This window comes from Canis lupus, chromosome 1 (genome assembly GCF_048164855.1).
Source record: "Canis lupus baileyi chromosome 1, mCanLup2.hap1, whole genome shotgun sequence".
NCBI classification, from domain to species: domain Eukaryota; kingdom Metazoa; phylum Chordata; class Mammalia; order Carnivora; family Canidae; genus Canis; species Canis lupus.
Window position 1 is genome coordinate 96937772 of NC_132838.1, and position 13882 is coordinate 96951653.

At 45.7% G+C, this 13882-nt stretch overlaps 1 protein-coding gene across 4 annotated transcripts in view; it reads right to left on the reverse strand.

The window, feature by feature from the left end:
* The window catches only part of SYK (spleen associated tyrosine kinase), an 81797-nt gene that overhangs the window by 13068 nt on the left and 54847 nt on the right, over positions 1-13882 (reverse strand). For all 4 annotated transcript variants that reach the window (XM_072841177.1, XM_072841150.1, XM_072841167.1 and 1 more), the window contains 4 exons: positions 10117-10198; positions 8603-8780; positions 5761-5970; positions 4590-4779 (listed from right to left, as the gene is read on the reverse strand). In XM_072841177.1, coding sequence (XP_072697278.1) covers positions 4590-4779; positions 5761-5970; positions 8603-8780; positions 10117-10198 — 660 coding nt within the window. The remainder of the gene's footprint in view (positions 1-4589; positions 4780-5760; positions 5971-8602; positions 8781-10116; positions 10199-13882) is intronic.

Sequence of the window (13882 nt, forward strand, 5' to 3'; positions counted from 1 at the left end):
TTTTCATTCCTTCCCACCATATTTTATATTTTTGATGTCACAATTTTTATCTTTTTATACTATGTATCAGTTACAAATTATTGTAGCTATAGTGATTTTTAATACTTCTGTCCTTTAATCTTTACACTAGTTAAGTGATTAACACAAAACTATATTACAGTATTGGGGTATTTTGAATTTGATTATATACTTACTTTTACCAGTGTGTTGTATATTTTCATATGTTTTCATGTTACTAATTAGCATTCTTTTATTTCAGCTTGAAATACTTCCAGCATTTCTTCTAAGGCAGGTCTAGTGGTGATGAACTCCTTCTGCTTTTGTCTAGGAAAGTCTTTATTTGGGTATCTCTGGGTGGCTCAGTGGTTTAGCGCCTGCCTTTGGCCCAGGGTGTGATCCTGGAGTCCCGGGATCGAGTCCCGCATCAGGCTCCTTGCATGGAGCCTGCTTTTCCCTCTGCCACCGCCCCCCATCTCTCCCTCCGTGTCTCTCATGAATAAATAAATAAAATCCTAAAAAAAAATATATATCCTTTAAAAAAGAAGTCTTTATTTTACTCATTGCTAAAGGAGAGCTTTGGTGCATAAAAGTATTCTTGGTTGGCAATTCTTTCTTTTCAGCACTTGGAATACATCATCCCAATCCCTCCTGGCCTGTAAGGTTTCTGCATAATATTTGGAGAAGATCTATTTGAACTGAGTTTATTTGAGGACCAATGAACTTCATGAACTTGGATGTCCAAATTTCTCTCCAGATTTGGGAATTCTCAGCCACAGTTTTTTTCAAAATAAGCTTTTGGCCCCCTTCTCCCTCTCCTCTCCTCCAAGGACTCTAATAATATGTGACTTTTTTCTCTTAATGGTGTCCTGTAAGTCCTGTAGACTTTCTTTCTCCCTTTCATTTTTTCTTGCTTTGTGTTCCTCTGACTGGATGATTTCAAATGACCTGTCTGTGAATTCACTGATGCTTTCTTTTGTTTGGTCCAGTCTGAAGTTGAAACTCTGCATTGAATTCTTCAGTTCAATCACTGTATTTTCTAGCTCCAAATTTTCATTTGGTTCTTTTTTATGCTATCTCTTTATTGAACTTCTCATTTTGTTCTTGTATCATTTTCCCAATTTTTGCTTTAAATTTTTAAACCTATGTTCTTTGCAGCACTCTGAATATTTTTAGGACTATTATGAATAATTTTTCAGACAATTTAGGCATCTCAATTTCTTTGGAGTCAGTTGGGGGTCAGTTACTGGAAGTTTACTGTGTTGCTTTCATGGTGTTGTGTTTCCCTGATTCTTCATGATTCTTGTAGTCTTGAGTAGGTATCTGCACATTTGAAGAAGCAGTCACCTCTTCCAGACTTTATGGGCTGACTTTAATAAAGACTTTCACCTAAAGGTGGGAACATACTAAAGTATGCTCTGACTCTGGGTCTCGTGGCGCAGGGGTGGCAAGTGCAGGTTGAGTGATAGGTCCAGTTGTGGTCCGTGTGAGATCTTATTGACTTAGGTCTCTGAGGTCCACAAAAATAATAATTGCATGATCCTTAATGATAGCTGTGGTTCTGCAGTGCCTGTTGTTGGGGTCCCCAGCACCACCTTGAGACCGAGCAGGTAGGGACCAGGCTAGGTGGTGATGGTGGCCAGAGTCAGTTCTATGCACAAACTCACCTGTGGAGGCCACCTGCAGGTGCCCATGAAGTGATGGCAGCCAGCTGTGGACACATATGTAGTGGGGCTGGGCCAGCAGTATGGGCTGGGGCCAAATGTAGATGTACTAGCAGCTATGGGGTCTCTGGCTATTGGAAAGCTCTTACACAGCTGCAGGGGCTTGCCATTAGTACATGCATGGCTGTAGAGGTTGGTGATGGGAGCTGGGCTGCAGCATGCAGGTGCTAACTGCAGGTGAGCCCAGCACTGCAGCCCAGTGACAGGGAACAAGGCCAGATCTGAGCCCACAAAAGCCTTAAGGGTGTTGGCTGTCCATGTGCACTCCTGCAGCTGCACGGGTTCATTCCAAACACAAGCACAGCAGGGAGGCCAGTGAGTGGACGTGGGCTTGCAGCATGCATGTGCACAGATGCAGGTGATAGCAATGAATGTGTGCATGGAGGTGGAGGTCAGCTGTGGGGGTCTGGGTTGGTGTTTTGCACCCATGCAGCTGCAGCAGACAGAGCTGGCTGCTGATGTGGATTCCTTGATGGGCTGGGGAGCAGGGAGGGGATCAGGCATCTGCTCTCTGTGAATGTGAAAATATGTGGGGTAAAACTCTAAAAAAAGAAAAAGAAAAAAGAAATCTGCCAGGAGTCTGCAAAGGCTGTGCTTGCTGTTAGTTTCTTTAGCACGGAAAGCATCTGGGGTCCTCTGTGGAACAGTCTGTTGGGGCCCATAATGGGATCCCATTATGGGATACAAAAGCTGGGGACATCCATGACAGCCACAAGTCCTCAGCAGTGAAGGCTGCCGGGGGCCCCTGCAGAGTAGGTTGCCAGGAATCATGGTTGTTCCCACTGTGTGGCCGACAGGGGTAGCCCGGGCATTCCTCTTGGCTCCCAGCTGTCTCCAAAAGGCCTCAGCCTTGTTGGTGTCTGGGTGGGATGACAGGAAGCAAGTCCTTCAGGCCATGCCCCCAAAGGCTGGGGAGGCTGGTAGCTCACCCCACTCTCCCTTTCCCCATGGGAGGAACTCCTTCTAGCTGGCTGTTCTCACATGATACTGAGCGATGCCAGCCTGGAGATGGTGTCGTGCAGGTAAAATGACACTCTTCTCCTTTCTCTTTGTGCAGCTATTCTGAGGTCTGTTGTTGCCCCGTGTTGCTGAAGCTTCTGAAGTGGATTCCCACACTCTCCTAGAGCTGTCTCCTTCAAGAATGGCTGTCTAATTGTTGATCTTTCGGTGGGATGGAGGCCAAGGTCTCCTACCTCACTATCTTGATCCAGATCTTTTGGCTTGTTATTTTTTAGTGTCTTCAATATTCTCTTTCTCTTCTTCATTAGTTTTCAGAGATTTACTGGTTTAGTTTTCAACAGTGTGCTGCTGAATATCTATGGCAGTTTGAAATACTGGCCCTCATGTTAACCTTTGTCCTTACCAGGGGTGGGCCTGTCCTTTCCCCTCCCTTGCATCTTGGCTGGGCTGTGGATGCTCTGACCTGTGTAGCATGAGGTGGGTGTGACTCTGAACCAATTCATGGGTCCAGCCTTAGGAGCCTGGTGGCCTCACTTCCTGTCTCTTGAGTAACTGACTCTCAGGACCACCCACGGTCGCTGCCATGCTGGGAGGAAGCCAAGGCAGCATGGACAGGCCATGTGCTGGTGAGCTAGTAATGGATGGGTCCACCCCAGCGGAGGTCCCAGGCCTCAGCCCAGGTGAGATCAGGCTCTAGCTGTGTGAGTGAGCAGAGCGGGTATGAATCTTTCCACCCTCCTGGGACGGCCCCTGAGACACTGTGTGCAGCAGAGATGCGCCCTCCCACCAAGCCACACCCAAACTGCAGAACTATGGATAAATTAACACTTGGTATTGTGTTCAGGCACTAAGTTTGGGGATGATTTGTTATCTCCACTTCTCTATGTCCTCTGTGAGTCTTTGTTTCAGTGCCTAGATTTTCTTCTCTCTTTAATTATCATGATGAAAGTTTCCAAAGTGCCCCCTGATGGAAAACCTACTTCTCTCTGGCATGTGCTTGTGGCTGTCACTGTGCTGGTTCCTTTGTTCCAGTTCCCAGCCGTCTCTGCAAATGGCTCACTCGGTGCTTTTTCTAACCCTGGCTCATCACTGAAGGGGCTGTGCTCTGGGACCAGCTTCTTTATGGACAATGGAGTACTTCCAGACAGCTCTGCTCCTGTCTGACCTTCATGCTGACCCCAAGCTGAGGTCTGCTGTCCTCATCTGCCGTATGCATGGTGGCCCTCTCAGAGAGAAGCCAGTAGTTGGGGAGTGGGGGTACCAGGAACTCCACAATGTGGAGCTCAGGTCAATCCCACCCCCCATCCTGCCATTCACAAGTGAGACTTCAAGGTGTGCCATCAATTCCTGAGGATGCTGGACATTCCCAGGGACCTAGAGAGCTGGAAATCTGTCCTTGGCTCCCTCTTCCACTTTCTAGGTTCCATTCCCATTACATTTTCCAGTTGATCCACATAGACTCACATACACTGTAACTGAGTTCATATGGGGCTTTCTTAAGTTTTTGCCTTCCTTTAGTTACTATCAGTTCATTTATGGGGTCAGGCAGGAGCTCTGAGATATCCTACAAGAATCAACTTGTTCAACCCATTTTTCCAAAGTAATTTAAGGAAGGAATTCTATTTTTGTTTTTTTTTTTAATGAATTATCAATTAATACCTTGATTTTTTTTGTTCCCAGAAATATAGTTTGAAAGCTAATATTCTGAGTGAACTCAGTTCATGATATTTTAGAGTATTACCATTTTTAAAAACAATATAATCAAAGCTTAACAAGAATATTTTTTACATATTTTTCATAGATAAATTGCTTCTTGAGACCCTTTCCATAATCAAATAAAGAACACAAACACTTGCATTTCAGATTCTCACCACCTGCTGCTTGGCATACTGGCTAAGTTATTCCTACCTTGTAGTAGTTTTCATCAGCACGGAGTGCTTTGGAAAGTCCGAAATCACTAATCTTGGCATAATGTTGAGTAACCAGCAATACATTTCTTGCAGCCAGATCTCTGTGCACAAAATTGCTCTCCTCCAGATATTTCATTCCCATAGAAACCTGATGAACCAGCTCTATAATGTTCTTATCCTTGACGTGCCTGAAAGTTACAGATGTGTCATTAGTGGTGGTGAACAGTACTCCATTTGGGACCAACCAATCATGCTCCTTGTGTAGGCAGAGGGATCCACTCATTTCCTATTCTTCTTAAGAGTAACAAGTGGTGACAAACAACCTTGTTGACTTACAGCTGCTCAAAACCAAGCACCATTAACCTGGTATTCAACTGGTACGATTTTCGAGGTGTGCTTTGAGTTACATGAAAAGTAGTGTAATGGAACGGACAGACCTGACTCACAGACAGCTAGGCTTTGGCTGGAATCCTCGTTTCAATATCGGACTGATAACAAAACCAGCTCTGAGTCTCAGTTTCTTATGTGTGAAGTGGGACTAATGGCACCTCTCTTCTGTGCAGATTAGACACACAATCTAAGTAGAGTACACACGTGATGTATCAAATTGGACAAAGTAACCAGTGGTTATTATTGTGACTTATTCCATGTGAGTTCCTTCATCTCAACAGTGGCCATAGATGAGCACAGCGTGAATATCCTACCAATGGTTGTAATCCATTAATAGTATCAGATTATTTTTGGAATTACTCATGGGAATGTAGAGGTAGAGGTCAGCCAGATGAGTAAGACGTCACTAGTTACCCCTTTCAAAATGTTTATTTTAATATTTCTCTCACTAAGGTGGGCATGATCTGCCTAGTGAGGGGAGACTGATTACCGAGATATTCTAAGGCTGATTCTATCACCAGGCAATACAGAGTGAGCAAGGGAGAATGAAGACTAAATTGTGGGATTAGAGTCTTCCTTAGCACAATAAGGGTTAAAAGAGTATCTGATCCAAAGACTACGACTCTCTTCCATCCACCCTTAAGGTCACTGAGTTTGGGCCAACACAAGGAAGGCATGGGGGGAGAGAGAGCCTCCCACAGAAATTAAAGCTATTACGTACACTGGGCAGGAGGGCTCTGCCCTATCACAGTATCAGATTCTGGGGGACTTAAAGATACCTGTTCTGCTGTAAATATTTATTGAGTGGACCCAGTTCTGCCATTTCCATGACCAGCATCCAGGACTCGGCTTCACAGATCCCAATCATGCGCACGATGTAAGGGTTGTCAAGCTGCTGCATGACGTTCGCTTCTGCTAACAACTCATCTTTAAGAGCAGGGTCATTAGCCTCATTCTTCAGAATCTTCACAGCTACTGTTTTCACGACTCTGCATAAGAAATCATAACCCTCATAAGAAACTTTTCAAAGCAGCTAAGTTCCAGGTAATTACGAAGCATAAATGCTGTGGTAGAAATGATGTAATGGAGATACCTGCAACTGTGTTCTCTCTTCTTATAGACAAAGAGAGAATCCTGCATTGATTTACAAATAATGAGGGGGTGCTGAAGAATGTCCCAACCAAGCAGAGCCTCAATATTGCAAGATATGTAAATGACTTTCAAATAAACCTCACAAACTGTGACATGCATGGATTCCTGCAGCATCTTCAGATGTACCATCTCAGATTAACTGTAATGCAAGTGAATATAACATTCCTTTGATATATGTTAAAAATTAATTTCCAGATGCAGAGTTTAAAAAGCATATGTTGTTAGAGCTCAAAATTTACAAAACACTTTTTAAAACTGAGCATTGATAGATTTAAGGAAGCTTCAACAAGCGTGCAAAAAATTATCACTTTCTCATAAAAACATCACATAGGTCATGATGACCTCCTAAAAATATTCTGATATAGTGGGACTTAAATAAATGAATGGAACTTAACTGTGTGTCATTTGAAAAAAAAATGCATTTCTCTATGATAGAATTCCCACACATGCAGGAAGTACATCTCATTTGTTGAACTCTGAAATGGGAGAATAAAAACAGAACTGTCAAAAAAAGAAAAACAGGTAAAATAAGAGAACAATGGAGAAGTCTAACATACATTCACAAAAACACAGACCACTTTAGTGTAGAGTTTAACCAGTGTTTCCACACTGAGTGCAAGCTGTAACTCCTACATGAGCACCTCCGTCACCCTCCTTCAGTCATGGAACCACCTCCCTATGCTCCCTCTAGGCAGTGTTTCATTTTACCTTTCCATATTTCTGTCTATCATTCCACCTGGAACTGGTTCTGTATACCATGTGAGGTAGGAGTCAAAATGAATGAGAGAAACCTTTCAATTCTTCCCAATAGTAAAGGAAGAAGAAAACACCCATAATCTCTTCCAGAAAAGGAAAGAGGAAGGAAACCTCCCAAATCATTTTGAGGCCAGCATTATTACCCTGACACCAAGACCAAACAAAGAAACTTCCAAGAGAATAATTTACTGATGTCTCTTGTGAATATAAATGGAAATATTTAAAGAGAAATATTAGTAAATTCAATTCAGTAATTTATGAAAAAGAAAGAGTGTCTAATTCACAAACTAGATGAGTTTATTCCAGGAATGCAAGGTGGCTTGAACATCTAAAAATCATTGACTTCACATAAACACAATAAAGGAGAAAAACCATAAGGTCATCTCAGCAGAGGAAAACGAGTACTCAATAAACTATAATACATATTCATGATTAAAAACATCTCCTTGGGGCACCTGGGTGGCTCAGTTGGTGAAACATCTGCCTTTGGCTCAGGTCATGATCCCAGGGTCCTGGGATCAAGCCCCGCATTGGGCTCCCTGCTCAATGGAGGGTCCGCTTCTCTCTCTGTCCTTTCCCACAGCCCATTCTCTCTCTCTCAAATAAATAAATAAAATCTTTTTAAAAATAAAATTAAAAACATCTCCTCTCCTTTCCCCAAACACATAGTTGAAATTACATATCCATAGTTCTGTCTGTGTTAATATATGTATTTAATTAAGCAAGGAATTTAAGTGTCACAAGCTAATTGAAGAAATTTATGCCTTAATACAGAGTAATTTATATTCATTTCACAAATGACTGTGGGATGCATGCATAGATTTTCAAATGAGCATATCAGTCAATTACACGCACCCAGAAAAAATGGGATTGAAAGCAAGAGTTTCTGTGCATATTTTGCCTACATTCTTGACACTTGAGTAATGTATATTTACCTAATCAAGAAAAAAAAAAACTGTATGTCTTAAATTCAAAATAGTATCAAACAACTAAACCCAATTGTATTCATATCAATAACATATTAACTCAAACATACATATTCAGGGTTAGTGTCTGTTTCAGAGGACTGTATAGACCAGCACTTTTACTGAACGCTCTGTGCAGGACATCTTCTAAAGAGCAAATGAGGCACAGAGATTTCAGTGACACAGCAATTTTAATTATTGTGTGCTGTGTGTTATTTTCTGAAACCATAAGGAAAATCAAATAAATAATTACACTAATGATATCTGTGATCAGCAACTTTCTGGGTAAGAGAAATGAGACACAATTTAAAAAATAAAATAAAATAACCAAAAATGCCGTGTGGTCGTCACCGAGTAATTGCATTTTACTTAAATAATACATGTGTGTCTGTGTGTTGGTGAAAAGACCTAAATAATATATATACGCTACTCGTAGTTAATGGTAGCAATATCTGGGTGGGATGAATACGATGTTCTCATTTTATTTTGCTTGTTTACACTTTCTAATGCTCAAAAAGGTACACTTATTAGACACAAACTAATATATATCATTGATTTACACAAAGTTGATTCACACAATGGATGCTTTCATGGCAGTTGTACTGGACACGTCGACACAGAAGGACTCAGGCGTATTGGGTTGATCCTGTATCTCGGACTAAATGCATGGGAGGGGCACGTCATGTGCTGGTTTCTAGAACTGCAGCTGCAGGAGAATGTGCGGTGTGACAGCGCAGCCATGACTTACTTTTTCATCTGGTAGTAGCCCTTCTTCACGGTCCCGAAGTTCCCAGAGCCCAGTTCGTTGTCCTCCAGGGTCAGCAGTTTGCGGTCCAGGTAGACCTCCTTGGGCCTGATCTCCTCAGGGTCGGCATACGGGCTTTCATACACTTCTGTGTCCATGGGCAAGGCCTCTCTCTGGGCGTCTGCAGTGCGGTCAAGAAACACACGACCCTAGGGCTGGGTCCCTACTGAAAATCCCACCGTCTCCTGCTCCTGCCTCCTGCAGGCTACACCTCACCTTTGCAGACCTTGGTCGGCCCGGACGGTTCTGTGGTCAGTGAGCACTCAGGCACGGTCCCTCCCAGTTGTTAGGGGGGCAGCAAGAATCCCCGTCCCCACTGGATAGGACCCTGTTCTTGCACGAATGTGCATAGAGAAAGGGTCTTTCATGCCAGGGGCCAAGAGGGAGGAAGCCTCCCTAATGGACGGCTTTCAACGGTCTGAACATTCCGACATTCTTTCTATTGGGGATGAAGCCTACGTCTCCATCCCCACCCACACCCAGGGGCTTTTGTAACTGCATCAACCAATAGAATACATCGGAAGTGACACTCTTGACATACTCAGGCCAGGTTATAAAGGATCACGCCCCTCCCCACTGTCAGCTGGAAAGCTGGCTCTTGAGCTTCAGACACCATGCAAGGTGTCCAGCTGCCCCAACACTTCCTGTGCTGTGAGAAAGCCCACACCAGCCCTCCAGGGGAGACTGATGGAGACACCCCATCGAAGTGGAGTCGGGAATGTGGCTGGCCCTGTGCTCCGGCCTCACCATAGCCTCCTCTACCGCCCAGCCTGGCCCAAAGTCCTGACCTACAGAGACCACTGAATGGCTGCTGTCATTTTAAGCTACTGCATTTGGAGGTCATTTTTGTATCAATAGACAGACCAAGATCACCAAAAAAATGTAACCCGGAGTCACCCAGAGTCACTCAGAGAACCCAAGGAGGTCCTGCAGAGGCAAGTCGGCCTCTTCTAATGGCAAGCTCTATAGAGGGCGACAGGGTTCATGGAGGGTGGCTCTCCCTGAAATGCACCATCCCTGGCCCTAGAGTTGCTGAAATTCCCCCAGCCACCCAGACACTGCTCCAGTTCTGACCAGCCATGCACACCTGCCCATTTTGCTGGCATGTAGTGAACACACTCCCCCTCTGCAAGGACACAATCTTAGCGCTGTGCCTCCGGACACCATCGGCGGGATGAGATGAGCTACTGTGAAGCAGCAGCATGAAGCTCCCTTCCAGGGAGGCCGGTTCTCCAAGAGTGAGGCTCTGGAGAGCATGTTGGGCACCAGCAGGCCGCTGTGCACAGACGGGGGGCCTCCACTCCCTGCTGCCACACAGCAGCATCACCTTGGGGCTGCATCACCCCAGTGCAGCACCAATAAGTCATGGGGCCAGGGTGAGGTGGCCACCCACGTTGTGGCTCCTGGGACCGCTGGGGAGCTAGTGGCCAGGGACTCACTGACCGTGCATTTCTCACCTCTGTCCGTGGCCCAGGGCCCCCGGTCCGGCTCGTAAGGATTGAAGGAGCTCTCCGGCCGGCTCCCTGTAGACGAGGCAGCCTGCAGCACACAACGACACATCACAGTAATTCATCTGCACGATTACTCTCATTTTCAAATAACCACATTTCAACTTAGGTGCAGAAGACAAAGGAAAGAATCAGGAAAAAAGACAGAAAATAATGACCATGGCTTATCTCATTCTTCAGGCCACTGCCTGGACTCCATGGGGGTTATACGAGCCCCTGTTGTTCGAGGGGCTACAAGGTCTCAGAGTGTCCGTGCTCAGAGGTCCCTACCTACGAATGATTCCCTGGGATTCGTTTTCTTCCATCAACTCTTTGTGTTCAATTTTACGTCCTATGAAGTTACGTAAGGAGAAAACACTGAATATCTACCGGCTGCTTCCCCCGTCCACTCGCTGCCTCCAAAGCATCTATACAGTCCTGGTTTCAGCCTGAACTTTACGTCCCACAGAGACCTAGCTATGTGGGGAGGATGCCAGAGGGTGGCACCTGCTGTGAGCTAGGAGACCCCCACGGAAGTGGCTGCCACCAGCCCAAGCCCAGCGCTGCTCCTGCTGCTGCTGCTCATGATCCTAATCACAGACCCCGTGAAGGGGGAGAAAGTCTGTTTTGCTTCCCTGTGCCTTTATCTTCCCATTATGCTCACCCTGCCTCTGTTAGTCTACTCCTTACATCCCTATAAACGTTGCCCTTTGAAAGTCTCTATCTTGAGTCTTCTTGGGTGACCTTTTACCACCTCAACATAAAACAAGGGTAGTGCTGCTAAATTTGATTTGTGGAAAAAAAAATCATAACTCAAAAAAAAAGGTGGGTTTTTTTTTTTTTTTTTGGTATAATTGAGTAGAAGTTCCACAAACCCGATTACCTTATCTGGGCCCAAACACTGGCCATGAAGAAATGAGATACCACCAGGTTTTGGAGAAATTTAAAGAAACATAGACATCAAGCTTGATCTCACACTTCCACTCATCTTGAGGCACACTTGGAGTCCTCGTCTGCCTTCCTGACATCACAGGCCCAGGAACCAGAAGTACAGTGACGGAGTCATGGGGCGCCACTGCCACAACCTGTCTCCGAAACCCTGGCCCCCCTTCTTCAGGCCATCGGCCGAGCGCCGCAGAGCCGCTGTGTATGGAACTAAGGCCCAGGGGCCCGGCCTACAGGCATCTGCTCTCCTGAGTTAAGGGACGTTGGCGCTTCCCCATTTTCTGCCTCTCTCGGTGTTCCCACCTTGCTCCTTCCACCCTCTTAGGAGCGAAAACAGTGTAAATCCCAGGGGCACGGTCACGCACTTGAGCTTTGCCTTGTCTGCCGTTGGAGCTCCATAAAAGTGTTCCAAACACCCACCTCCATTCAATGAATGAATGAATGTGAATGAATGAATGGGTATAATGTCTTAAAACTGGGAGATGTGGATTATACGTCAGCATGATTTTAAAAAATGAGTCATCCCTCCAGGCTCCATCCTCCCGGAGGGAAACAGGCGTGAATGATCCCAAATGATGATCCGCCTCTTTTAAAAAACTGGCCTGTGATTATAGGGCAACTGTATGTCCTGTGAGTCTACTTTACATTTATAAGATCATTACCCCGTCTCGACAGGACCGTCCTCAGGGAGAATGGAGATCCCAAGGCTTCCCATCAACCCTCTGCTCAGCTGCAATCAAACTCCAAGAAGGTGGAAACAGTATTCATTTTTTTTTTTTAAATAGCCTCTGTTAGGTTCACATATACAATCATTTCAAGGTCTCTGATCTCTGTAGGGAGGAAACTCTGAGATCCAAAGACGAGACTTCAGGACCCCAGGACCGGCTGTCATAGACAAGGAGAGGCCACCAGCACCCCTCCTCCTGGCCTTGAGGTCCGCCCCCTGCCCACCCAGGACAGGGTATCTGGGGGCTGCTGCTGCCCTGCCCTGCGTGAGTGTTCTCCAGAGCAGCAGGACTGCACAGATCAAGCCAGAATGCAATGACCTGACATGGGAAACCTGTGGGGAAGGACCTCAGCACAGAGGTGGGAGTGTGCAAAAGAGTGACAAGGATACCAGGGCATTAAGAGTGTGTGAGAACTGGTAGCAGTAGACACACTGAACCTGGAGCCCTAGACAGGGTCAAGCACACGCCAATGGGCAGCGTGGCGCTCACCCCTCTTCACCCTTGGCTCTGGATCAGGAAACTGGGTGAGGTCTCCCTTGGAAGGTCAGGCAAGCCCGTTGCCAGCCAAGGTGCCCACGCAGACCCTGTGCCATTACGAGCCCCCGCAGCCTGGCTGAGTCCTACAAGTCCCTCACTAACCACATCCACTCTCTGCCTCGGGCCCCCTGGATCCCCTCCCTGGGCAGCACTCTCAGGAGAATGTTCTTTGCAAGACATGGAAGATTTTCTGTTGTGCCTAATTACAGGGTGGCGGTGACGTTAAGATGAAGGTAAAGGTGCAAAACACAAGTTCCGTCTGCCATAACGTGTTGGATGGATGTGCCGCATGGTCGGACGACACCAAACAGCCTCTGGGATCGAGTGCCCCGTTGAAAAGAATTCAAAGACTTGCAAAGAATGATGCTGAATTATAAGCGTACTGATGAGCGTTAACATTTAATGAAATTCTCGTTTAATGAAAAACACGTTGCTGGTCTATTATATCCTTTGTCGTTATTCTTTCTGCTTTATAGTTGATGATTTATTATGCCCCGGTCGATACCATGACCTTTTCCGTGGAGAGAATAAGGTGTGAATGTGATGGGAGCAGGTGCATTTTCCCATGTTCGCTGATGGTCAAACCCACAGGCCACCACTAGATGGCACTGGCTACCTTCGTGTTCTCCCTCCCAAAGAACAATTTATGATTTTTCTCAAGTTTTATAAATTGGGGTAAAATAAGTTATTACAGAGTAATAATAATAATAAAAGGACCAAGTTAGGTCCACAATTATGATCTCTGACCTCTTCCTGGCCAGGCTTAACTGCAAATGGAAATGTGTTCAACAAATATCCTTTGGGTGGCTATGTTTTGTTTTGTTTTTTTCTCCACCCTTCCCAGGTGCCTATGTTTTAAGTCGGGCTTCAGAAGTGAACCAGATGTTCCCCTGGAGCCAACAGGTAACTCAGCTTCCCGATCTTGGAGCATCGTGGTGTGTCCTAATATCCATCTCTAGACCTTCGCTCTTGGGCTTTTTGACAGACCTTTTGCAATCAGAGTAGCAGCAAAGATGACACATCCGACTCATAGCTGTAGCGACGGAGAGCCCGTGGGCTCAGAACACCGGTTGTCGTGCCATACACCACTCTGGTCTCTGCTGGAGTGGCCGTGGTCCCAAGGCAGGGGATGGGGGATGGGGACGAGGCCCCACAGTCCAGTGCAGACCCTCCTCGGCCAAGGGCACGGAATGATACCGAGTTTGCTTCAGGACCACAAAAACCACCACCCGACCTCCACCATCAATCTCCTAACCGGAGGAGCAGAGGGCAGCAGGTTATATATTCGCAAATTAATTAAGCGAATGATAATGACCTGGCGACACATTTTTCTCCAGGGTCTTCCCTACTGCTTGGGTGTTGACTTCACAACTCGGTTTTCCTCCTTTTGCTCTTCCAACTCGAACCCAGTGAACTGTGCATTTAAATACAAGCCTTAAAACAACCCAATCATCCATGTAGGTGTTGGACTAGAGCATGAAAATGGGCTTTAATTTGAAATTCTGGAACACATTTCCACCACTGAG